A 26,908-nucleotide genomic window follows, 5' to 3' on the forward strand; every position below is an offset into this window, starting at 1 on the left:
AATAAATACGATTGATTGATTGATTGACTGCCGCCCCTGTGCTAGGGTCCTCTCCCAGGCATCTAGTACAGTGCTCTGCGGGCAGTCAGCGCTCAATAAATACCACTGACTCCCTCTGCCCATCCGCCAAGCTAGCTCTCTTCCTCCCTTCGAGGCCCTACTGAGAGCTCACCTCCTCCAGGAGGCCTTCCCAGACTGAGCCCCTTCCTTCCTCTCCCCCTCTTTCCCCTGACCATCCCCCCCATCTTACCTCCTTCCCTTCCCCGCAGCACCTGTATACGTTTGTACATATTTACTACTCTATTTATTTTACTTGTACATATCTATTCTATTTATTTTGTTAGTATGTTTGGTTTTCGTTCTCTGTCTCCCCCTTTTAGACTGTGAGCCCACTGTTGGGTAGGGACTGTCTCTATATGTTGCCAATTTGTACTTCCCAAGCGCTTAGTACAGTGCTGTGCACATAGTAAGCGCTCAATAAATACGATTGATGATGATGATGATCTACCCCAGGGCTTCGGACAGCGCCTGCCACCTACTAAGGGTTTAAGAGACACCATTAAAAGAAGAGGAGGAGGAGGAGGAGGGGGTGTTGAGCGCTCGATTAGTCCGGCCTGGTGTCAGGTGACGCCTTCTAAGATGGCCGAGGGGGAGGCCGGCGTGGGCCCTGGGCCCGGCGGCGGCGAAGGGCGCCAGGCCCCCCGGCCGGCCGAGCGGAGCCGGGAAGAGAAGGAAAAAGCTCCGGGAGACGAGGGGTGGTCCGCCCCCATCCTCTCCTTGGCCAAGAAGGCGTCCGAAAACTTATCGGCCGGCTATGGGAATGCCCTCAAGTCGGCCGTCTCGGTGGCCCTGGTTAGCAAACTCCCAGGAGGCGGTGACCACCCGGCCAAAACAAGTAGGGATCTGTTTCTTCCTAACCTTGCCTCTGCCGGGGACGGCGACCCCTACGATCCCAACCGATCCGGGGCTTCTGGTGACCGCCGCCTCCGTGCAGGACACTGGGCTGAGCACTGGGGGGGAGGGGGCGACGACAATCAATCGTATTTATTGAGCGCTTACTGTGTGCACAGCACTGTACTAAGCGCTTGGGAAGTACAAATTGGCAACATATAGAGACAGTCCCTACCCACAAGGCAGTCCCAATCGCAGGGAGACGCGGCCCCTGCCCATAAGGAGCCGGCAGTCAGGGATATTTATTGAGCGCCTCCTACCTGCAGGGCACTGGGCTGAACGCTGGGGAAGGAGAGACGGAGACGACAGGGCAACCCCAGCTGATGGGAGATGCGGCCCCTGCCCACAAGGAGCTGACAGTCAGTTATTTGTACTTACTGAGCGCCTCCCGCGTGCAAGGCGGAGAAGTAGAGGAGGCAAGACTTGGGGAAGCGCGGCCCCTTCCCACAAGGAGCTGACGGTCATTGAGTGCCACCTGAGTGCAGGACACTGGGCTGAGCGCTGGGCAGAAGGAGAGAGGACAAGGCAACCTCAGTCGTATCCATTGAGCGCCTCCTCCATGCAGGACACTGGGCTGAGCCCTGGGGAGAGAGAGGACAAGGCAACCCCAGCTTGCTCATCAGGAGCTGGCAGTCAGTCAGTCACTGGTATTTACTGAGCAACCCCCTGAGTGTAGGAACTAAGTGCTGGGGAGAGAGAGGACGAGGCAACCTCAGCTTTTGGGAGATGCGACCCCTGCCCACTGGAGCCAACATTCAATCAGTAGTATTTATTGAGTGACTCCTTTATGCATAGCACTGGGCTAAGTGCTGAGGAGAGATCAGTCCTTGTGCGCAGGGAATGTGTCCACCAACACTTGGATTGTACTCTCCCAAGTGCTTTGCAGCCAGTAAGCACACAGGAAATACCACTGCTGATGATAGTGATACAGTATCACAGAGTTGGTGGACATGATCCCTGCCCCCAAGGAGCTTACAGTCTAAAGGGGGAAGCAGACATTAGATTGGGAATGGGAGAAATAGTAGAGTCGGAGGATATGGATATAAGTGCAGTGGGGCTGGGATGAATAGCAAAGTGCTCAAAAGGAACACAGCCAAGGGCTGAGAAGAGGGCAGGTCCTGCTAGACACCAGTGTGTTTCCCCGAATCCACATCTGAGATGACTTTTCTCTTCTCAGCTGTTAAAACACTACTTTCTACCGCAACTGTGCTGTCAGCCATATTTATTGAGTGCTGACTGTGAGCAGAGCACTGTACTAAGCACTTGGGAGAGTACAGTAGAACAGACACATTCCCTGCCCATAACGAACTTACAGTCTAGAGGGGGAGACAACAGAAATAAAGAAATTACATATATGGACATAAATGCTGTGCCCCCGAAGGTGGGGATAAATGAAGGGAGCAAGTCAGGGTGACGCAGAAGGGAGAGGAAGAAGAGAAAAGGAGGGCTTTGTCAGGGAAGGCCTCTTGGAGTACCACCAACTTTGTGGTGGTGTATCATCAGTGGTATTTCCTGAGTGCTTGCTATGTGCAGAGCACTGTACTAAGAACTTGGGAAGAGTTGGTGGAAATGTTCTTGGCACACAAGGACTTTGAAGCAGGGCACAGTCACTGTAGGATTTGAGGAGGGATATACCATGATTATTGTTATTATGGCAGGTTTATTATTTGACTTCAGCATTGACAAACCAGGTCACTGCCACTTAGAGAGTGGTACCTAAGAGGGTCCCTGATGAGCCCACCGTGTTGTCTGACTCTGAGCCCGGATGCTATCCCCAGAGGTTTAGGGCCCCTTCCAGATGCTTAAGGAGGACCAGACTTCTGGAGTCAAGATGACTTCAGAAATGGTGCATCAGGACATTGCACAGTCACCTTCCCCTTCCTCACAAAGGAAGGGGGAGAATCAGGTATGCATTCCCACTGTGCTGCTGTTGAATTTCCTCAGAAATTCAACTGTGTGCACAGCAGGGCTTGGGAAAGTACAATACAACAATGAAGAGTAGCAGTCCCTGCCCACAATGAGCTCACAGTCTGGTGAGGGTGGGGGGAGGGACTTAGGTCCCCCTCCCATCCCCACCCAGAGAACACTTTCATTCATTCATTCAATTGTATTTATTGAGCACTTACTGTGTGCAGAGCACTGTACTAAGCACTTGGAAACTACAATTTAGCAATTGAGAGACAATCCCTGCCTACACAGGGTTTACAGTCTAGAAGGGGGAAGAAAGGCATAAAACAAGTAAACAGGCATCAATATAAATAAACTATAGATACGTACACATCAAAACAAGTATATAGGCATCAATATAAATAAATAGAATTATACATATATACATAAATGCGTAAGTGCTGTGTGGTAGGGAGAGGGGGGAAGAGCAAAGGGAGTGAGTTGAGGTGATGCGGACAGGAGAGGGAGCTGAGGAAAAGGGGGGCTTAGTCTGGGAAGGCCTCTTGGAGGAGGTGAGCCTTCACTAGGGCTCTGAATGGGGGAAGAGTGATCTTTTGGCGGATTTGAGGAGGGAGAGCATTCTGGGACAGAGGTAGGACGTGGGCCAGGGGCCGACGGTGGGTCAGGTGAGATAGAGACAAATGTCTATATCCTTATACTCAGGGCTTCCCTTTGTTGTAATTCAGTCTTGTGCATTCCGCATGAGACTGTAAGCCCTGTGAAGGCAGGGAACGTGCCTACCCACTGTATTGTCCTCTCCCAAGTGCATGGTCCAGGGCTCTGCACACAGTAAGCCCTCAGTAGATACCATTGACTGATTGTCATGCCCACTGGGAGTACCTGGCCATTTAGCTAAAGCAGCAAAAATCATCACTTGGATCTGTGACCTTTGGGCAATTGATACCTGCTCCACTCTCAACCCCACAGCACTTCGCTACAAATTTTTTCATTGTATATTACAAATACAATTATGCCATATAATTATAAATATTAATGTCTGTCTCCCCCTTTAAACTGTAATCTCTGTATGGACAGGGAATGTGTCTGCTAACGTCTGCTAACTCTATATTGTACCCTCTCAAGTGCCTAGCACAGTGCTCTGCTCATAGTAAGCACTCAATAAATATCATTGATTGACTGATCAAGGGAAGCAGAGGAGTAAAAATTGGGGGGTTGGGAGAGGGGACTTGCACCCACACCCCAAAATGAGGACACTCCATGCCAGGCAGCAAAGTGACTTGCTGGGATCCAGAGGATAAGCCACCCTGATAGAGGGTCACCCCACTAACAGCTAGGGTGTTCATGCAAAAGGCCTGGTGGAAAAAACCTGGGCCCGGGAGTCAAGAGTTCCACGTTCTAGTCCCAGTTATGCCACCTGTCTGCTGTGTGTCTCTGGGCCTCAGTTTCTTCACCTGTCAAATGGGAATAAGTTACCCACACTCCCCCCCCCCACCGCGGAGACTGCGAGCCTCCTGCAGTACATGACTGTGTTTGATTTGATTATCTTGACTTGACTCCAATGCTTAATAAGTGCCATATTCTTTCTTCCACCAACAACCTCCTCCTCACTCCCTCCTTTCCTCCCTCCCTTCCCCTTCATACCTAACAAACCACAGCTCTCCCCATTTCCAGAGCCTTTCCAAAAGCACAACTCCTCCAGGCAGTCTTCCCTGACTAATTTCTAATCTCTCTATATCTCCCCATTGCCTCCCCAGCCGCTTAAGTACTCCCAACCTCATAAAATATATATATACATATTTCATAGCTCCTATGACTAAAGTTCTCTAATTCATGTCCATATCCCCTTTTCCTCCTCCTTATCTGAAATTGATTTCAGTGTCTGTCCCCATCTCTAGGTTGTAAACTCCTTGAGGGCAGGGAGTGTCTAATGATTCTATTGAACCCTCCCAAGGTGTTCAGTAAATATGACTGATTGGTTGATAGGCAGATCTGCAGCTTCTATTAACTGAAACGCCAAGGTTTTCCTTGCAGTAATTTGAAAACCATATTTTAAATAGATGCCAAAAGAGGCAGAGCCATATTTTTAGAAACATTTTCTGTCAGTTAAGGTTTTTGCTCTTAACTGGACTCTTCCTGTTTCCTGTGGAACTTGGGGACTCATGAGCTGTATTACTGACTTTGCAAAAAAATTGGCAAAGAAATTAGGAAATCTTAAAAAAAAATCTACTTCTCTATTTTTCTATTTCCTGGTTTGTTTTTAATTACAGCTGCCTCTTTGTGGGTTTGGTAATTTGCTTTTACTAAGTAGCAGTGCTTAGTTCCATTAGCTCATGTAAGATGAATCAATTCAATAGGAGGTCATGGGGGCAAAAAAATACAACTCAGAAAAGCTAATGAGCCATTATAGTCATTATGGCCATGAAAACATCCCAGAAGGCTGAATCCTTCAGATCTGGCCAGGTTGGCTCAGATCCTGGCCAATCCCACTTGTCCCCAAGCAGACTCCGACTTCGAAGGCCGTGGAAGTGGTAAAATTGGCATCGCACCGAATGTTTTGGGTAGAATGACCGCACCCCATCTTCTCATGGGACCCAGCCTGGCCCTATCATTTTGTTCAGACTTGTGATTGCAGAGGATATGCTGAAGTACTGCTTTACTCGCCACCCAACCCCGGCTCGCTCCAGGGAAATACACTTGCCAAATAAAAGGTAGCAACTGTAGTTTTAAGAAACTTGGCCAAGATCTACCGTACGTGGATAAAAGGTTCAGCAGGGACAACTGGGTTAATTCAGGCCTTCTACTCTGGCATAACTTTTAATAGTTATGGTATTTGTTAAGCACTTACTATGTGTCAAGCACTGAATTAAGCACTAGGTTAGATGCCAGTTAATCAGATCAGAAACAAGTCCCTGTTCCACATGGGTCTAGCAGTTTAAATAGGCTCCTTACGGACAGGAAACCTGTCCGCTAATTTGGTTGTATCGTACTCTCCCAAGTACTTAGTACAGTGTTCGGCACCTAGTAAGTGGCTCAATAAATACCACTGATAAGTGTTATGGGGCAGGGCTGAGTATCAAATATATTTGCACTACTACTGAAATTAATCCTACGTTGACTGGAGGCAGATTTAGGAGTGAACTGACTCACGGCCTACTGGATAGAGCACGAGCATGGGAGTCAGAAGGTCATGGGTGCTAATCTCAGCCCTGCCACTTGTCCACTGTGTGACCTTGGGCAAGTCACTTCACTTCCGTGTGCCTCCATTATCTCATCTGTAAAATAGGGATTGAGACTCAGCCCCACATGGAACAAGGGACTGAGCCCAACCCAATTTGCTTGTATCTTCCCCAGCGCTTAGAACATTCATTTATTCATTCAGTCATATTTACTGAGCACTTACTGTGTGCAGAGCACTGTACTAAGCGCTTGGGAAGTACAAGTCGGCAACATATAGAGACGGTCCCTACCCAACAACGGGCTCACAGGGTAGAAGGGGGAGACAGACAACAAAACAAAACATGTGGACAGGTGTCAAGTCGTCGGAACAAATAGAATTAAAGCTAAATGCACATGATTAACAAAATAAACAGCATAGTAAATATGCACAAGTAAAATAAATAGAGCAATAAATCTGTACAAACATATACAGCGTGGCTCGGTGGAAAGAGTACGGGCTTTGGAGTCAGAGGTCATGGGTTCAAATCCCAGCTCCACCAAGTGTCAGCTGTGTGACTTTGGGCAAGTCACTTCACTTCTCTGGGCCTCAGTTCCTCATCTGTAAAATGGGGATTAAGACTGTGAGCCCCTTTGTGGACAACTGATAACCTTGTAACCTCCCCAGCGCTTAGAACAGTGCTCTGCACATAGTAAGTGCTTAATAAATGCCATTATTATTATTATACCAGCGCTTAGAACAGTGCTTTGCACATGGTAAGCGCTTAATAAATTCCATTATTATTATATACAGGTGCTGTGGGGAGGGGCAGGAAGAGAGGAAAAAGGGGGCTCAGTCTGGGAAGGCCTCTTGGAGGAGGTGAGCTCTCAGTAGGGCTTTGAAGGGAGGAAGAGAGCTAGCTTGGCGGATGGTTAGAGGGAGGGCATTCCGGGCCAGGGAGAGAACAGTGCCTGGCACATAGAACACGCTTAACAGATACCATAATTATTATTTATTATAATTCTTTTCAAGCCGGTATTTAAATTAAAATGGATTATTTTTCAAATGTACAGATACCATGGGGACAACAGTGAGTGGCTTTTACCCCTCCAGTATAGGCGATTGCGAGGCCGGAAATGTCAGGCTGGCAAGAGGTTTGGGGGTTAGGGAAGCCAAATCCGAGAAGCAGTGCAATTCCGACGTGTTCACGGGTGGCAGAGAGGATGAGTGGTCGAGTGGGCAGTTGCACTGTTCTTCCTGAGGAAACCCCCGAGGCTGCCGGGTAATGTCAACGGTGTTAATAAACTCGACTAAAATTGAAGGGAGGAAAGGATTGTGTTGTTTTTCCCCCCTCGATTTTTTTGTTCCCGCGGTAAATTTCCACCTCCATGGAAGGCCGAAATAGGCCCTTCCTCCCTCCCCGCCCCCGTGAGCGCACCATGTTGGGGAAGGGAGGAGGTGAGGAACGCGCAAAATGGCTACCCTTCTGTCCTTTCTCCGTCTCCGCCTCGCGCGCTCCTCTCTCCGCTCCCTCCAAATCCCGCGAGAGTCTGGTGTTGCGGTGCGCGCGCACGCGCGCCAGTGACTGCAGGGCGCTACGAGCCCGTCGGGCTCCGGCTGTGTGTGTGCGGCTGCGCCTCCGGGGAGCGTGGGGAGGCGTGGCCTCGTCCGCGGGAGGGGCGAGCCGAGCCCTGTGATTGGCTGGAGGCAGTTGGGGTTTGTTGGCGCGCCCAATCGCCGCGCTTCTTTGCGGGGAGCCCGCCTGGTTTCCCGGGCAACGGTTCCTGCAGATGGGCAGATGCCCTGGGATTACGGGGCGCCACTTTGCCCATCCTTTTTGGACTTTCTCTCATTCTCAGCGGCCTGCAGACCTTTTGAGCAGAAGGCGAGAGCTAAACAGGCCAGAGCCCCAAGGAACCCCCCCTTTTTTTTTTGCCGGAACCCGCCCTGAAAAGACCCCCGTGGGCTTCCCGCTAGAAGATAACGCAGTGACAACCCCAGGCCATCCTCATCCGGCCAGGAGGGAAACCCACCATCCCGGGAAAGGCCCCACAGACCTGCCAGCTCTGCAGATGGAGTGACAGAGCCCCATTGGAGGGGTGCTGTGACAAGACAAGGGTTGATATTCTATCCTCTTTTTGCCCGCCCCCGGCTGCCAGGAAGACCCTGCCTCAAACTGCACATAATAATGATGGCATTTGTTAAGCGCTTACTATGTGCAGAGCACTGTTCTAAGCGCTTGGGGGGGGACACAGGGTGATCAAATTGTCCCACGTGGGGCTCACAGGCCTTAATCCCCATTTTACAGATGAGGTAACTGAGGCTCAGAGAAGTTAAGTGACTTGCCCAAGGTCACACAGCAGACGTGGCGGAGTCGGGATTCGAACCCATAACCTCTTAGTCCAAAGCCCGTGCTCTTTCCACTGAGCCACGCTGCTTCGCTGGCAGCCTCCAGCTTTTGGGCCCGTGTCTCCCTTCCTCACCACAACCTCATTCTAGATTAGGCCCCAGCCTGTCACAAACATATTTTAGTGGGACTGTGTTCTGAAAGACAGACCAGTTTATGACATGCCTAAGCGCATGAGGCAGATAAAAATGCCTGGCAGTGGCAGGTGTCGGTCTTTGGTGTCAGCTGTCTGTTATTCATTTCTGGGCCAAGCATGTTTGGAAAGGAGGTGCAAGAGAATTAACCCAGGTGCTGCTGCTGCTTTTTGTTAACAGCCAAGTGCCAGATGATGGAAGAGCGGTCCAACCTGATGAATATGATGAAGCTGAGTGTCAAAGTCTTGATCCAGTCTGCGCTGAGCCTGGGTAGAAGCTTGGATTCAGATTATCCTCCCTTACAACAGTTCTTTGTAGTAATGGAGCACTGTCTCAAACATGGGCTGAAAGGTGAGACTCTTGTTGCAATTTAGAGCAGGCCAGTTCGGGCTGAAGTGTTTAAAAGGCTTAAAAAAATGCTTCAAGAGGCTAAGGCTAGATTGTATAACACATCCTATCAAGGCCCTTAGTTTTTCATGAATTGGGGAGTAAGGACTGGGAAAAGCACACTTGGCTATATGGACAGGAGAGAAACCAAATTTTTTTTACTTTTTAAAGCTCTGGGTTACAGGAAGTGTGAATATTTAAAATGGTGATTTTTACCACTTAGATATCTAGAAGAAAGTTTTGATAAAAGATTAACGGCTAGTAACTTTGTGGACTGTTAGAGCGTGGGTTTCATGGTGGTCAAAGGCATTGTCAGTGCCTCAGTGTTATTGAGCGCTTGTTCTGTGTCGAGTGCCTACTCTGTGCTGCGCTTTTGGGATATACAGTAGAGTACCCTCAAGGAGTTTGCAGGCTAATGGGGGGACAGATGCCAAAAGTACTAACAGGGGAAGCAGTGGAGTACAAATCAGTACACGTAAGCACCGTGGGAGCGATGGGGCCGAATGCACATGTGCTTAGGTGATGCTGCAGTGATAGTGGGGGAACTGGTGGGAGATGAGGGATTTATCAGGAAAAGATAGTTTTCTAAATTTTTCTTGCTTACTAGTAATGCTGTGTCTTTTCCCTTTATAGTTAAAAAGAGTTTTATTGGCCAAAATAAGTCCTTCTTTGGGCCCCTGGAGCTGGTGGAAAAACTTTGTCCAGAAGCATCTGACATAGCAACAAGTGTTAAAAATCTGCCAGAATTAAGGTGAGTTGGTTTGTAAAGCATTACCAGTAATATACATTCTTGATTAACAAAGAATAAAAAATTCCAGTTTTACCAGATAGCTAGTCTTTCCTACAGTTCCTCAGGGACATATTTCTATTGGTGCCTATTTACTTGTTTTGATGTCTATCTCCCCCCTCCTAAACTGTAAGCTCATTGTGGGCAGGGATTGTCTCTCTTTATTGCTGAATTGTACTTTCCAAGCGCTTAGTACAGTACTCTGCACACAGTAAGTACTAAATAAATACGATTGAATGGATGAGTATGCTCTGCATCTCTAACCACAGTGCTCAGGCTTTCTCTTGTCTGTGTCATTTCCTTGTCTTTTACATTGTTCTGTGTCCCAGGCACTGTACTAAGCCCTGGGGTAGCTACAGGCTAATCAGGTTGTCCCAAATTGAGCTCATGATCTTCATCCTCATTTCACAGATAGGCAACTGAGGCACAGAGAAGTGAAGTGACTTTCCCAAAGTTACACAGCAGACGAGTGGCGGAGCTGGGATTAGAACCCAGGTCCTTTTGATTATATCTTTGCATTGTTTACAAAGTAAGAGTAATTCATTCATTCAGTCGTATTTATTGAGCGCTTACTGTGTGCAGAGCACTGGACTAAGCGCTTGTGAAGTACAAGTTGGCAACATATAGAGACAGTCCCTACCAAACAGCGGGCTCACAGGCTAGAAGCAGCGTGGCTCAGTGGAAAGAGCACGGGCTTTGGAGTCAGAGGTCATGGGTTCAAATCCTGGCTCCACCACTTGTCAGCTGTGTGACTTTGGGCAAGTCACTTAACTTCTCTGTGCCTCAGTTACCTCATCTGTAAAATGGGGATTAAGACCGTGAGCACCCCGTGGGACTACCTGATTACCTTGTAACCTCCCCAGTGCTTAGAACACTAAGCACTAAGTAGATCTGGGTTCTACTCCTGCCTTTGCCACTTGTCTGCTCTGTGACCTTAGGGAAGTCACTTCACTTTGTGCCTCAGTTACCTCATCTGTAAAGTGGGGATTAAGACTGTGAGCCCCATGTGGGACAGAGACTGTGCCCAGCAACCTTGTATCTACCCCAGAGCTTAATACAGTGGCAGGCACATAGTAAGCACTTAATAAATGCCATTAAAAAAAAATCACCTGGGTCAGTGTCCCACCATTAATCCAATTGACTGCTCCAAGAATTAATAATCTCCCATAGGGTGGAATTGCCGTTTCATTTTTTATTGATTAAAAATTCAAGATGAAATTATTTAATTATCTGCAGCCAAATTTTTTTCAGGCCTGGGCCTGTTGGCCAGTGGTAATTTGCCAGGCCATGCTAATTTTCATTTCTCAATCTTGAAGCTTTTTTAAGTGTTTTTAATGCTCATATATAAACCTGACTTGATTTTTTTTTTCACATTCCATAAGGAGTTGGTGGTGATATGTAAACAATTGAATTGTTGCAGTCTGTACAGACAAGTAAAACTGTTTTCCGGCATTTTTGTGTATTCCCTTCTACTGATGCTTTTCTACCTTTGGTTTATAGGACGGCTGTAGGAAGAGGGAGAGCTTGGCTTTACCTTGCCCTTATGCAAAAAAAGCTGGCCGATTACCTGAAAGTGCTAATCGACAATAAGCATCTGCTGAGGTACCTCATGGTTTCTTAATGTGATTTATAAATAACAAAAATAGGATCAACCCCCAGTCTACTGTTTCTGGTTCCTTCTAGCTCAGAACTTCTATTGCTAGAATTGTTTCCTATCCTGGAACCCAACTGTGTTCTGGGCAAAATATAGATCATTTTAAAGATGGAGTCTTCCATCAAGAATAAAAGATGACCCTCGATCCTGTGCCCCTGCACAGAGGAATGGATTCAGGACCAAGCACCCTCTCTCACAACCCTCCTGGTGGTGTTCCCAAAGGGACCCAGAGCACAAGTGAGGTAGACAGGGATGCTGCACATTGGGAAGCACATCAGTCAGTGGTATTTATTGAGCACTTACTATGTGCTGAGCACTTTAGTAAGTGCTTGGGAAAGCCCAATACAACAGAATTAGCAGACATGTTCCTTGCCCTTACCGAGCTTTCAGTCCAGGGGTACGTGGGTGTCTTTGATTCTAAAGTTGAGTGTTTGGCATCATTTTAGTAAAGCAAGCATCAATAAATAAACTTGAGGTGTGGGGACTCGTTGGTCTTTTTACTTAGGTGTGAATGAAACCCAAAAACCGATCCCGCCAACCGAGATTGTGTCGCCTGTAGCAGTGATCTGGAATCCTGGTCGATTGGCTAAAACAACTCGAGCTTAAACTGTCCCTAAGAGATGCATTCCGATATGGTCACGGAGGCTCCCTGTGACCGGAATTAGGATCTCACTGTCTAATTTTGTTTCATCATCTTCCTCCTTTGAATCCATGAAAGAAGTAAACATCTCATCTCCAGAATGCTTGTCGAAAGACATTGGAAATCTTTCTTCCAATGACTTTTATTGGTGGGATCACAGAAGAAGAGGACCATATGGTTTAGTTCCCTTGATCAATTGGGATAGAGGGAATAAATGCCAACTGGTTTTATCACCTTTCGGAAAGGGCATTTGGTTCCTCTTTCCCTATTGTGAATACAGAACTTCTCGATCTCAGTACTGTAGAACAGCTTGATGGATTAACAGAAGTTTCTTAGGTGGGCATAAAAGTAGATTCTGGAAATATCCAAACAAGTTTGAATATTTTTCTTGCTTCATTGAACCCGGATGACAGACCTGCCATAGTAGTTGTTGTTAAAGCAGCCTTGAGTGGAGAGGTGGTCATTGTATTGCGTGTCACTTGCCAATTTTTTTTTAAAGTGAGTTCTACGAGCCTGAGGCGCTAATGGTGGAGGAAGAAGGAGCAGTGATTGTAGGCCTCCTGGTGGGACTCAATGTTCTCGATGCCAACTTGTGCCTCAAAGGAGAAGATTTGGATTCTCAGGTGAAAGCAAAGTTTTCTTTTGGTGAAATGTGGGGAATAGCCACATTGCAAGAAGGTGAATACTAAACCAATGATGGGAAATTAGTTTTTGAAATTAGCATGAGAGCGCATTAGAGCACAGAGATGCAGAGTGGGAAGGGACAGGCAGCAAAGAGTAAACAGGCCAGAAAGCTGCCATTTTGGGTCTTTTCAGCCCAGATTGGAAGCTGTCTGGACTTGTTAGTGGCCTGGGGGTCCAGCTCACCAAATGGGAGTGTGGACACCTATACATAAGAGCCATTTGTAAAACCCACTCATGTTAGAGCTTGATCCAGGATAACAAAAATTCATTAAGCATTGCAGAAAATAGGACCATACCAACTATCATTCATTCATTCATTTGCTCAATCATATTTACTGAGCGCTTACTGTGTGCAGAGCACTACCTAAGCGCTTGGAAAGTACAGTTCAGCAATAAAAAGGTACAATCCCTGCCCACACCAGGCTCACAGTCTAGAAGGGGGGAGACAGACATAAAAACAAGTAAACAGGCAATTGTTATTGATGTGAAGTATTATTTCCTACAAGCAATAATTTTTTATGCATTCCAAATGATGCAGAGACATTTTCAGCCAATCTAATGCCAATGTATTGTAATTACTACGTTAAAATTCTCGGTTTTTTTTCATGTCGGTGGCAGAATCTATTTGCTCTCTGAAAGAGTGAGGCAGTACGTAGATTCTGTGGGACCTGAGTCACGTCACCTTTGGATTTTGGTGTGATGCCTAGAGTTTTCTAAACTTGTTTTTTGAATTTGTTTTGGTCAGGTTGGTGTGATTGATTTTTCCCTGTACCTTAAGGATGGGCAGGACATTGGTGGCACAGAGTATGTATATAATCAGTTGTTTTATTGTTGCGTGGTTATAATAGAAAACTAAGAAGTTATAGAGTAGGCCCATGGTGTTCAAAATCCTCTCTGATGACTTCAGTTTTCAAAACTGATCAGCGTTTGTTCTAGCCAGCAAGTGACGCAAAAGTCAGGGTGGCCCAGTGGGAGGAGCTCAGGGCTGTGAGTCAAAAGAGGCAAGTTTTAGTTCCAACTCGGCCCCTGACCTCCTGGGTGATCATGATCAGATCATTCATTCATTCAGTCGTACTTATTAAGCGCTTACTGTGTGAAAAGCGCTGTACTAAGCGCTTGAGAAAGTACAATATAACAATAAACAGACACGTTCCCTGCCCACAGTGAGCTTATGGTCCTCTGGACCTCAGGTCCCTCACCTATAAAATGGGGATAAACTACTTGCTCTCCCTCCTTCTTCTCAGTCAGCCTCTGATGACCTCATGCGTCACACAGTGCTTGGCACATAGCAAGGGCTTAACAGATACTCTCACTAGTATTTTTACTGTGATCAACGGAGAATGTTGTAGTTGAACGGATTAGCGCTGGGATAAGCCAGTCTCCCCCCAGCTTGATTCCGCTTCCCACCACTTGCAGCCTCATGGACAGCAGGTGTCAGATCCCTGCTTCCGGCCTCGGTGGGTTCAAGGCTTGGGGGGTCGGGACATTGGGTCACCAAGGGATAATAATAATAATGATGGCATTTATTAAGCACTTACTATGTGCCAAGCACTGTTCTAAGCACTGAGGAGGGGGGGGGGGGGCTTACAAGATGATCAGGTTGTCCCATAGGGGGCTCACATTAATCCCCATTTTACAGATGAGGGAACTGAGGCCCAGAGAAGTTAAGTGACTTGCCCAAAGTCACACAGCTGACAATTGGCGGAGCCGAGATTTGAACTCGTGAGCTCTGGCTCCAAAGCCCGGGCTCTTTCCACTGAGCCACACTGCTTCTCAATGATTCCTTTAGGGAGACACGAGAAAAGTGTTTATTCGGCCCTGGAGCAGTGCTAACTTTTTTCCTTTTGGCTAAAAGCCGTTGGTTTCTACAGTTGTCAAAGAGTCACTTGTGGCAACTCTCTTTGCCTTAGGTTCAAGGTGTCTTCTTCCTCATTAGAACACCTCATTGTCTTTCCCTGCCCTTACTTATTGGCCATGGTTGCCCTCAGCTTGCAAGATTTTTTGGGGTTTTTTCTTCTAGCGGAAAAGGGTTCTCATGCCCTGAATCTTCAGAGGGTCATTGTAACTTATCCTTACAGACAAGGCCCAGATCACTTCTCATCATCACCAAGCCCATCAGTCACTGCCCCAGAGCTTTACAGCGCATCAGCTGGTATTAGAGAAGTAAAATGTGTGGGCTGGGTAATAGTAGGAGAACAGTAAGGTGAGGTAGAAGGGGGCAAAGTGGCTGAATGCTTTAAAGCCGGTGCTAAGGAATTTCTGTATGATGTGGAGATGAATGGGCAACCACTGGAGGTTCTCAAGGAGTGGGGAAACACGGACTGAATGATTTTGTAGAATAATGATCCGAGCAGCAGATTGAAGTACAGACTGAGTAGGCAAGTACAGCATGACAATGCCTGCCCATAATGAGTGCTCATGCACATACATACTCACACATATCCCTGTATGCTGCATTTTCTTTGTTGTCTGCGCTTCCCCCCAGTGAGTGCAGCTATCAATCACTGCCTGCAGTTATGTGGTACTAAAATAACTTTTTATTTCCTCAAAAACCAGGGTGAGGCTCTTAGGCAAGTCAGTACGGTCATTAATACTAGAAAACATCACCTACTTGTGAAGAGGGGCATCTCTACTGGCCTTCAGTAAGAATTCCATCTAGCAACATCCATTGGATTTTACTTACTGCTTTTATTTTCTTTCGCCCCTCATTTTTCCAGCTAGCTCCTATTTATAACCTGGGTTGTTGTTTTTCAACAAGAACAGCTGTTCTGATCTACTAGTTGACGATAGCGATAGTAGTTTGTTGTCAATTATGATCATTAGTTTGCAATAAGGGTGTTAAATAATGCTTTCTCTTTTGTTTGCCAAAAATTCAAGACATGAAAATATAACCGATGTTCTGGATCAAAAGAATTATGTTGAAGAACTTAACCGACGGCTGAGGTAGGATTTGAACAATTACTTTCAGAAATTCATTCATTCATTCAATTGTATTTTTTGAATTTACTCAGCACTTACTGTATACAGAGAACTGTACTGAGCACTTGTGAGAGTACAATACAACAATAAACAGACACATTCCCTGCCCACAGCAAAATAGTTTGCAATGCTGACCAAATCAGTTCCTAATATTTTCCTCTTCTAGTTATAACACTTTATAAGAGGCAGTAATTGTGCCTTCAGAATGATTCTTTGCAAAGGAAATATTCACACTCTGGTACCCCAAAATTAATAGTAATAGTATGGGTGGTATATCAGCACATACCGTGTGCCAAGCACTGTACTAAGCACTGGAGGACCTGCAAGCTAATCAGGTTGGACACAGTCCTTGTCTCACACAGTGCTCACAGTCTAAGTAGGAGGGAAAACAGGACCAGAACAAAATGAATTTGAGTATTCATCATCTAGAGCTAGCCCCCCACATGGGGCTCACAATCTACATAGGAGGATGATCAAGAGCTCAAATTTGGGAGTCACGGGACCTGGATATTAATCCTGGCTCTGCCGCTTGCCCGCTGAATGGCTCTGGACCAGTCACTTCATTTCTTTGAGCCTTGGTTTCCTCATATGTAAAATGGGGACTCGGTTTCTGCTCTTCTTTCCCCTTCCACTGTGAGCTCCTTGGGGAAAAGGATCACATCCCAGCTGATTATCTTATCTCCATCCCAGGGCTTGATGCTGTGCTTGGCTTCTAGTAAACGCTGAACAGATAGCACAGTCATCACTGTCGTCTGTGATAAGAGAGTGGCAAAGCCAGTTTCTAAAAGCCCAGCCTAAAGCAGTTGAGCGCTCCTTTTTCTTCACTTTTACTGCCTATATTTTGTAGGCTGTCCCAACAGGGAGGACTGGGGGAAGGTGGAACGGTTTGACCTTTTTTAAGTCGAATTTAATTTCCTTGCTTACAGCTGCACCGTTGGGGATCTTCAAGCCAAGATAGACTGTTTGGAAAAGAGCAACGCCAAACTTCAAGAAGAGGTTTGTGTCTTTTTTCGAAAGCAGATTTCTAAGAGTTAGCTTAAGCTGCATCACTGATGGGAAAGACTGACTAGCTTTTTGTCCATCCCCGTCCCCTTTTCTTCCCCCATTCCCCCACCAGAGCTTAGAAGCATCAGCCGGAGCCCCACTTAATGCCCACCCCCGATCGTCCTTCAAGGTCCCAGGAAACTTCCCTCCACAAGATTCTCAGAAGTCTTAATGACAACTGTCACTCCCCTTGCCCGAAGGAACCCAAAGGGTCAGAGAGATAATAATAATAATAATAATTGTAGTATTTGTTAAGTGCATACTATGTGCCAGGCACTATACAAAGCCCTGGAGTAGGTACAAGGGGGTTGGGTTGGACACAGTCCCTGTCCCATATGGAGCTCACAGGAAAATGAAAGGATGGGAAGAAGAAGAAATGAGGAAGAGGTCGACAGGGTAGCCGTCTTGCCTGTTAGAGCACACTCAGTAGTCTGGGTATTCTGCTCCTGCTAGCTGTCGTCTCCTGCTCAGACGTGGCCCCTGTCTCTTGCAACTCCATCTGTTTCAATCAATCATATTTATTGAGTGCTTTCTATGTACAGAGCACTGTACTAAGCGCTTGAGAGAGTACAACAGAATTAGCCGACATGTTCCCAGCCCAAAACGAGAAGGGGTGGGGAGAATCATTTTGCAGGTTCTTTATGGGTAAGTGAGCACTGGAATGCTCTGTGGGGTAACAAGAAGCAAGTTTCATTATACATTTAGCCTCGGGGTTGCCGGGGTAGGGGGGTTTAGTTTATGAACGGTCTTTCCCACCATTGAGATGTGGTGGCTTGCTGTAATTTGTCGGAGTAGATTCGAGTCATTAGTGACTGACATTTGGTTTGTGGGACAGAAGGAAGATGCCAAGGTAAAAACCAGTTCACTCTGGCGGTAACTGTGAGGGGCAAAGCAAAGCTCAAATCACAGAGGGGCCAGGCAGTCTTTTTTTTGCTGTGTGGCTGCTGATTATAGATTAAGTTGAGAAATGGAAGCCCTGTTTCTAAACCAGTAAGAAATTAGGATTGCCTTTGGATGGAGGAGACTTGCATTTTCAAACGGGAAATGGAAGAATGGAAACTGCCTGCAGTGCTTTGCCTGGGGGGAAGGAGGAGAATTGTTACATTTCCCTCCTGTCTTCATTCCTCATAGTAAGAGTAGCGCCCTTCAAAGCCTCCATGTTTCTCCCCTGGGTCAAGTATTGTACTCTCCCAAGTGGTTAGTACAGTGCTGTGCACACAGTAAGTGCTCAGTAAATACCATTGAATGAATGAAAGTGACTGGGTTCAGAAGCAGAGAGGGATTGCTGGACTGTAGACTCTCAGCTCATTGCGGTCAGGGAATGCGCCTACCAAATCTGTTAAACTGTACTCTCCCAAATGCTTAGTACAGTGCTGTGCACATAGTAAGCGCTCTGTAAGTACAGTTGATTGATTGCTCAAAGGTTCCTCTAGAGAGTGTGGACCCAGCCCTTGGACTTGGCTTAGAGGCTGTCAGAAGAAGAGTCCCTGGCTCAGTCAGGGCTTAGAGAGACCCTGAGTATTTTAAGAGGTTTAGCTCCCACTAGAAATTGGCTTGTGTTCTCTTCTTTTTGTTGCCAACTTGTACTTCCCAAGTGCTTAGTACAGTGCTCTGCACGCAGTAAGCGCTCAATAAATACGATTGATGATGATGGAACATTCCAGAAGGTCTCAGGTGATTTACAAAAGCCTACACCTGCCTAAGGGCAGGGAAAATGTCCACTAATTCTGTTGTATTGTACTCTCCTAAGCGCTTAGTGCTTTACAGATAGTAAGCGCTCGGTAAATACCATTGATTAGTCACTTGGTTGTATTTATTGAGCGCTTACTGTGTGCAGAGCACTGTACTAAGCACTTTGGAGAATGCAGTATAGCAATGTAACAGACACATTTCCTGCCCACAGTGAGCTTACAGTCTCTTCCAACTGGGCTTGTTTGCTGTACAATTTTCCATGTTCTGTACCGCTAAGCACCTCAAGGCTGAGGAGTGGGTTGGCTGGTGGAGGAAGATTTAATTTAACTGGAAATTTTAGATGCTTTTCTCTGGTTTTGGATGAAGAGTCTGATCTTCATTTTCTGTACTCATAGGTGGAAAGAGAGAGATTTGTTTTAATCCTTCTTTTGTGTGTGTTTCCCTGTGTTCCGTTTTTGCCACTCTTCCCGACTTCAAAAGCCTCACCCTGTCATGAGCTGACTGTTGTCACCAATTTAATAATAATAATAATAATTAAATGGTGACAACAAGCACTTACTATACGTCAGGAACTGTTCTAAGTGCTGCGGTGGATACAAGCAAGTCGGATTTGGACCCAGTCCCTGTCCCACTTGGGGCTCACAGTCTCAATCCCCATTTTACAGATGAGGTAACCGAGGCCCAGAGAGGTGAATGGATTTGCCCAAGGTCAGCAGCCACATGCGGAGCTGGGATTAGACTCCCAGCCCTGTGCTCTAGCCACCAGGCCATGCTGCTTCTCCACTTATCACTAGTTTCATTCCTGCATATAAAACTGCAGATATTAACCTCCATCCTCCTTTAGCAAAAGCTTCAGTAGTGTCAGTGGCCCCCAGCTGGGACCCGGCAAAAGAATTTCAAATGTCCCTCTGTGATTTTTGTCAGGAATTGAAGAGCGAGTTGGAATTGTAATCCCTGGCCCCCTGCCCAAGACAACCATCTGAAGGAAGGAGAAATCGGTGGGGGAGGGAAGTCCCTAGGCCCAGTGTGAATGAACTGAGGGAAGAAGGCAAAGAGCTATTGAGTGTCTGAGGGTCATTTGAAATTGCCCATGAAGTGAAGCTCTCCCAAGGCTGTTCAATCTCCAGCACTAAAATCTGTCTCCTCTCTTGATCAGCTATCAGCCGCCACCGATCGGATTGATTCGCTTCAGGAAGAACAGATTCAGCTGAAACAGCAAAATGAACTAATCCGGGAAAGAAGTGAAAAGAGCGTCGAGGTTAGAAATTGGAAATGGGGAAAAAAGGGGTAGGAAGGGGCTGGACAAACCTATTAGCTTTGTCAGGTTTTTTAACCTAATGTTTAATCAGAGTGGCTGAGTTGGAGCTCCGTTTTCACTTGGGGAGGTGGGTGCCATCCTGTGAAGGTGAGTAGGGGGGTTGGGGGTTCTCCCCAAAACACACCTGGTGGGAACAAGCCCTGAACTCATCTGTCTGGAGAAAACAATTGGACCCCAAGGGCCACCGGGAAGACTGTGGGTCACTGTGCTCGCCCCATTTCTTCCCAAATGATGAACTTGCTCAGCTCAGCTGGATTATCGTGCAGACATAAAATATAAGTAGGAAGTGCTATGGGAGGCAAGGAGGCCTAGTGGAGAGGACACAGGCACTGGGAGGGAGGGAGAACTGTGTTCTATTCCTGGCTCCGCATGACTTCGGACAAGACAGTCAACCTCTCAGTGCCTGTTTCCTTGTCTGTAAGATGGGGATTCAGTTCCTATTCTTCCTCCCCCTTAGACTGAGCCCCATGTGGGACAGGGACTCTGTCTGATCTGATTACCAGATCGGATCATCTAAGCACCTGGCACGTAGTAAGTGCTTTAAAAATACTATTATTACTATAATAATGTTTTCCTCCACGGAATTGGTGTCACAGATGAGGATTTTTCTTAAACTGGCCCCTCTAACCAATATCTAGACTGCTCCATTTCTCAGTCCATGAGTTTTTGTGCTTCTCCCTCCGATCCCTTTTGTTTCACATTCCATATATTCCTGGGAGTATTTGCCCTCCAAAGCATGTCATCTGCTTCATTTACTATGTATTGATTCCCCCCACAACATGCTAGCACTCCCCTTAGCACTTCAGAGATTTTGACCCGTCTTGGCCAAAAAATTGTGTTTTAAAGGCATCAAGGTGTTAAGAGCCTTGACTTCCACTGGTGATTTCAGGATTTGATTCACAATTGTCATCCTGTCAGCTAAGAATGGAACCCGTTAGCATTAACTTTGCTGAGACCCAGGCATCTCCTTCAAGCTAATCATGGCATTATGTTTCTGAAGCTGAGTCAGTTTGATTCTCTAGCACACATCACTACGATTCAGCCCCTCTGTCTCTCTCCCTTTTGTGGTATTTGTTACGTGCTAGCCATGTGCTGAGCGCTGGGCTAGATCCGAGCTTATCAGCTTGGACGCAGTTCGTGTCCCACATGGCACCAACACTGAAGAAACATTTAGCTTCTTCACATCGATGTTGGCAGGTGACGAAGCAGGACACAAAGGTGGAGCTGGAGACATACAAGCAGACCCGGCAGGGCCTCGACGAATTGTACAGTGACGTTTGGAAACAACTGAAAGAGGAGAAGCGAGTCAGAGCGGTAAGAATTCATGTTGTTTAGGAGCCCAGCTGACGCCCTGTAGTTTCCATTGCAGAATCAATCAATCAATCAATCGTATTTATTGAGTGCTTACTGCGTGCAGAGCACTGTACTAAGCGCTTGGGAAGTACAAGTTGGCAACATAAACCCACTGAGAGGATAATAGAAGGCCTGGTGTTTGGTGAGCGCTTATTGTGTGCAGAGCTTGGATGAGTGCACTCCAGTAGAGTTGGTAGACATGTCAAGGAGCTTACAGTCTACTGTGCTTAGGGCTCTGTACTAAGTGCTTGGACGAGTCCAATACAGTTGGTAGACACGATCCCTGCCCTCACAGAGCTTGAAGTCTACAGCGGGCAGAGCATTGAACTAAGTGCTTGGGAGAGTACACTACCGTAGACGAGTCGGTAGACCAGATCCTCGTCCGTAGGGAGCTTACATTCAGTCGTATTTATTGAGCACTTACTGTATGCAGAGCACTGTACTAAGCGCTGGGGAGAGTACAATATAACAATAAACGGACACATACCCTGCCCACAAGGAGCTTACAGTCTGGAGGGGAAGCAGACATAAAATAAATTACAGGTCGGGAAGCGGCTGAGTCGGAGGATACAGACATATGGGTTGTGGGGTGGGCGTCTAGCGAGTATCAAGAAAGGAGGCAATGGCAGGCAATCAATCCATAATCGTATTTGAGTGCTTACTGTGTGCACAGCACTGTGCTCTGATCAACATCCAAACTTGGCTCAAGTGCCTGGAGCGTTCCTGAGCTGTTATGAAGGTGAGGGGTGGAACGGGCAGTGCTGAGGCTGGGGCCCGTTGTTGGGTAGGGACCATCTCCATATGTTACCAATTTATACTTCCCAAGCGCTTAGTACAGTGCTCTGCACACAGTAAGCACTCAAATACGATTATGGATTGATTGAGTGTTCAATCTAGCAGCGGGGAACAGGCCCTGAAATCAGGTATAGGTATAGGAGGAAATAAAAATGTAAGGTTACGTTCATAAGGGCTGTCTGGGGTTGGGGACTAGCCAAGGGTGACACGATTCCTTGTGGGTAGGGATCGTACTTTTTGTATTATCCGTACTTTCCCAGGTGTTTAGAGCAGTGCTCTGCCCATAGTAAGCGCTCTGTAAGTACCACTGGTTGAGGGCCAAAGTGGCAGTTAGCAGGGGACGTCGGGCAGGGAGAGATGAGAGGTGATTCAAGGAAAGGCCTCCTGGAGGAATTGGGTTTGGTAGAGCGGGGGGGCAGGCAATCTGCCGGCTGCAAAGAACAGGGCATTCCAGGCAGGGTGGAGGAAACGAGAACCAGGCACAGTGAATAGGTTGGCTTCCTGAGGGAGAGAGCAGGGCTGTTCCAGGTTCCTTCAGCTCTTAACAATTACTGGATGCTCTCATAGCCACCGTGCCCCTGTACTCTGTCCGCCACCAGTGACATCCCTGAATGAGGCACTGGGCATTGAGCGTTGCCCAATTTTCTCCAGGGGCTCTGCCCCCAGTGAGCGGGCCCTAGATAGATGCCACCAGTCGGCTCGTCTATCTCACCGCTGACCTCTCGCGCACACCCTGCCGCTGGCCTGGAATGCCCTCCCGCCTCATATCCAACAGCGACTCTCCCCCAACCTGAAAGCCTTGTTGAAGGCACATCTCGTCCAGAAGGCCTTCTCTGACTAATCCCTTCTTTCTTCTCTTCTCACTCCCTTCCATGTTGCCATGGTTTGCTCCCTTTATTCATCACCCCTCTTACCCCCACAGCACTTACGTCCATATCTATCGTTTATTTATTTATAGTAACGTCCATCTCCTCCTCTGGACTGTAAACTTGTGGGCAGGGAACGTGTCTGTTGTTATAGTGTACTCTCTCAAACATGTAATACAGTGCTGTGAACACAGTAATCGCCCAATAAATGTGACTGACTGCCTGACTGAAACCCCAGGCCAAAGTCAGTCAATCAGACAATCAGTGGTATTTATTGAGCGCTTACTGCGTACAGAGCACTGGACTAGAGGCTTGGGCTTCCCTTCCCTTCCCCACAGCACCTGTATATATGTATATATGTTTGTACATATTTATTACTCTATTTATTTATTTGTTTATTTTACTTGTACCTATCTATTCTATTTATTTTATTTTGTTAGTATGTTTGGTTTTGTTCTCTGTCTCCCCCTTCTAGACTGTGAGCCCACTGTTGGGTAGGGACTGTTTCCATATGTTGCCAGCTTGTACTTCCCAAGCGCTTAGTACAGTGCTCTGCACACAGTAAGCGCTCAATAAATAACGATTGATTGATTGGGTGAGTCCGCTATGGCAGAATTGGTGGATACGTCCTCCGGTCCCCGAGGAGCCAGGGTCTGATGGGCTCAAATCTCTTCCCAAGGAGCTAGAGAAAGAACTGGAACTGCAGATCGGAATGAAGACGGAAATGGAGATTGCCATGAAGCTTCTGGAGAAGGATACCCACGAAAAGCAAGACAGCCTCGTGGCCCTTCGCCAACAAGTGGAGGAAGTCAAAGCCATCAATTTGCAGATGTTTCAGAAAGCCCAGGTAGGAGTCACCTCGGGTGGTGGAGGCCGAGTCACCGATACCTGAGACGGGTTAAGGCCCACATTGTTCAATCAATTACTCAATGGTATTTACTGATGAAGACTGGGAGCCCTATCTAATAATAATAATAATGACGATAGTATTTGTTAAGTGCTTACTATGTGTCAGGCACTGTTCTAAGCAGTGGGATAGATAAAAGCTGATCAGGTTGGACACAGCCGCTGCCCCACATGGAGCCCAGAGTCTTAACCCCCATTTTTCAGATGAGGTAACCGAGGCACAGAGAAGTTCAGTGACTTGCCCCAGGTCACACAGCAGACGAGTGTCAGAGCTGGGATTAATTAATTAATTAGTGATGGCATTTATTAAGCACTTACTATGTGCAAAGCACTGTTCTAAGCGCTGGGGGAATACAAGGTGATCAGGTTGTCCCACGGGGGCCTCACAGTCTTCATCCCCATTTTACAGATGAGGTAGCTGAGGCACAGAGAAGTTAAATGACTTGCCCAAAGTCACACAGCTGACAACTGGCAGAGCTGGGATTTGAACCCGTGACCTCTGACTCCAAAGCCCGGGCTCTTTCCACTGAGCCACGCTGCTTCTGACTCCCGGGCACCTGCTACGTGGGACGGATGCTCTGTCCAACCTGATTATCTTATATCTACCCCAGCACTTAGTACAATTCCTGGCTCATAGGAAGCACTTAAAGTCCACAATTATTATTATTATTATTATGTAAAAATTATTCCAGGAGAACCTACACTTGCCTTCTATCCTCTCTCCTCCCCAACAGAGCCAACCAGCACCTTCTGATGCTGCTTCCCCACCCAAGAGGGCAGGAGGTAGGGTTTTTAGAAACTCAGAGGGCAGAAATAAGATTGAGTGAACAGGCTTCCCACAGGAGGGAGTGAGAAAGGAAGAGAGAAGACTCTAGTTAAGGGGGAAGCTCAAATTGTACCAACTGAGGTGACTTTATTGCCTGTGGTCACACTCGCAGTATCACTCGTGATTCAGGAGGTCCAAAGTCATCTGTCCAAGACCATTTTTTAGATTGGGAGTTGGGGCACTGGTCAAAGGGCACCATTAGGGATTACTCTTTTTTTCCTTAGCTTCTGAGGGAAAGGGTTAGTGAAAGAGTGACTCTCTGCAGCCTTCCTTCCTTCCTTCCTTTCTTCCTCGCCTGCCAAGTGACTAGGTACAGGTAGATCAGCTGCAGCTTTTCTGTGGCTCTTTCCCAGCAGACCTGCCCAACAACTTTCTGAAGAGGAGCAGGCCCTGATTCAGCCCACAGATTAATAATAATAATAGTAATGTTGTTATTTGTTAAGCGCTTACTACGTTTGAAGCACTGTTCTAAGCGCTGGGGGGGATAAAAGGTAATCAAGGTTGTCCCACATGGGGCTCACAGACTTCATCCCCGTTTTACAGATGAGGAAACTGAGGCCCAGAGAAGTGAAGTGACTTGTCCAAAGTCACACAGCTGACAAGTGGAGAAGCTGGGATTAGAACTCATGATCTCTGACTCCCAAACCCGGGCTCTTTCCACTGAGCCACGCTGCTTCCATTAGATTAGCTAATGGAGGGGCACTAGGTGTGTCACTGTGAAGTCTCAGAAGCAGTGGCCTGTTCCCCACCACCCCCCCACACTCCCACCCCCACCCCCCTCTTCAAAGCCATATCGAAGGCACATTTCCTCCAAGAGACCTTCTCTAAGTCCTCATTTCCTTTCCTCCTCCCTTCGGAGACAACCAGATTTGCTCCCTTTATTTGTCTGCCCCCCTCAGCCCCATAGCACTTATGTCCATATCTGGAATTTATTTTTATTCATGTCTGTCTTCCCCTCTAGACCGTAAGCTCATTGTGGGCAGGGAATGTGTCTGTTATGTTGTTATATTCTCCCAAGCGCTTAGTACAGTGCTCTGCACACAGTAAGCCCTCAAAAAACACGATGGATTAATTGGTTGACCCCCCTCATCCCTGAAAATGAACAGAGAAAGAACGAACCAACTCCCGGCTAATGGACCAGGCCCGGCTGCAGTCTCCTTCCCCCGGACACCATGGCCAAGTTGTATCTTGGGCCTCTCCACCGGGGCCCCGGGCGAGCTATGGATTGGGGGGGCTCCATCCCCCTCCCTGAGAACTTGCCGCCCAGAAGACTGGCTTCTAGTCAGCACCAGCCCTCCTTGTTGGCTCTGATCTTCTGGCCGCCGGTTCTGCCACTTGTCCCCCTTAATGAGGATGCCCGCAGTTGCCATGGCAGCCGTCACTGGCCTTTCTGAATATATAACTGGGTTTTGGGGGCCGACTCCTTCACAAACCTCTACCCTCTTTTCACCATCCTGCCATTTTGAAATCTTTCTCCCTGTGGTCTCTCTCTGCCCGACTTTTTTTTTTTCCCTTCACCTCAGGGACATAGATGTTCAGCTGTTCTTAAGGTTTGTTCTCAATTACACGAACGCTATTTTATTTTTTTAGAAGGCTAGGTGAGGGCCAAAAACCAGGGCCCTAATTATTTATTTATTGATTTTACTTGTACATATCTATCCTATTTATTTTATTTTGTTAGTATGTTTGGTTTTGTTCTCTGTCTCCCCCTTTTAGACGGTGAGCCCACTGTTGGGTAGGGACTGTCTCTATATGTTGCCAATTTGTACTTCCCAAGCGCTTAGTACAGTGCTCTGCACATAGTAAGCGCTCAATAAATACGATTGATGATGATGATGATGGTGGTTGGGCAACCGTGACTTCATCATGTGACTTTTTCCGTTTTCAACCTCAGAAAAAACTACGACAAGGGTATCTCTGTGGCGAGGACTAGCAATTAATGCGCTAACTTTGAAAAACACGAGAAAAGTGCCACGGTGAAAACGAAACTGACTTCTCATTCCAAATTGATGTTTTTGTCTCTGCATTTTAACTAACCCATAGTCTGACTCAAACTTTTTTTTTAACTCCCAGAATGCAGAGAGCTCTTTGCAACAGAAGAATGAAGCCATAACCTCCTACGAAGGCAAAACATGTAAGGTGATGACTGCCATGAAACAAATGGAAGAGAGGTGATACTGCTGGAAACACCCTGAAAATCAGTACTGTTGAGTTAAGGAGTTTTGAGGACTGTGGGGGGAAAAGAACAAATTGGCGTAGACAACAGTTCCCCTGCAAGCTTGCAGTTGTTTAAGGATGGCTAGGAGGGATGGAAGGGGAAAGCGAAAAGTCAGTTGGTCATTTATTCATTCATTCAGTTGTATTTAGTGAACGCTTACTGTGTGCAGAGCACTGTACTAAGCACTTGGGAGAGTACCATATAA

General features: G+C 47.0%; 1 protein-coding gene across 2 annotated transcripts in view; it reads left to right on the plus strand.

Moving 5' to 3' along the window:
- Window positions 1–690: 690 nt before the first annotated feature.
- RUFY1 (RUN and FYVE domain containing 1) overlaps window positions 691–26,908 on the plus strand; it is a 34,978-nt gene continuing 8,760 nt past the window's right edge. Inside the window, exons 1-12 of one of the 2 annotated variants that reach the window (XM_038770603.1) lie at window positions 691–895; window positions 8,735–8,905; window positions 9,575–9,692; window positions 11,229–11,330; window positions 12,522–12,645; window positions 13,452–13,510; window positions 15,584–15,649; window positions 16,612–16,681; window positions 19,578–19,679; window positions 20,937–21,053; window positions 23,433–23,600; window positions 26,559–26,656. In XM_038770603.1, coding sequence (XP_038626531.1) covers window positions 8,746–8,905; window positions 9,575–9,692; window positions 11,229–11,330; window positions 12,522–12,645; window positions 13,452–13,510; window positions 15,584–15,649; window positions 16,612–16,681; window positions 19,578–19,679; window positions 20,937–21,053; window positions 23,433–23,600; window positions 26,559–26,656 — 1,184 coding nt within the window. In that variant the 5' untranslated portion in view covers window positions 691–895; window positions 8,735–8,745. Of the gene's footprint in view, window positions 896–7,828; window positions 8,132–8,734; window positions 8,906–9,574; window positions 9,693–11,228; window positions 11,331–12,521; window positions 12,646–13,451; window positions 13,511–15,583; window positions 15,650–16,611; window positions 16,682–19,577; window positions 19,680–20,936; window positions 21,054–23,432; window positions 23,601–26,558; window positions 26,657–26,908 lie in introns of those variants that run through there. The other variant, XM_038770602.1, reaches the window with a different exon arrangement.

Source organism: Tachyglossus aculeatus, chromosome X2 (genome assembly GCF_015852505.1).
Source record: "Tachyglossus aculeatus isolate mTacAcu1 chromosome X2, mTacAcu1.pri, whole genome shotgun sequence".
Lineage (NCBI taxonomy): Eukaryota > Metazoa > Chordata > Mammalia > Monotremata > Tachyglossidae > Tachyglossus > Tachyglossus aculeatus.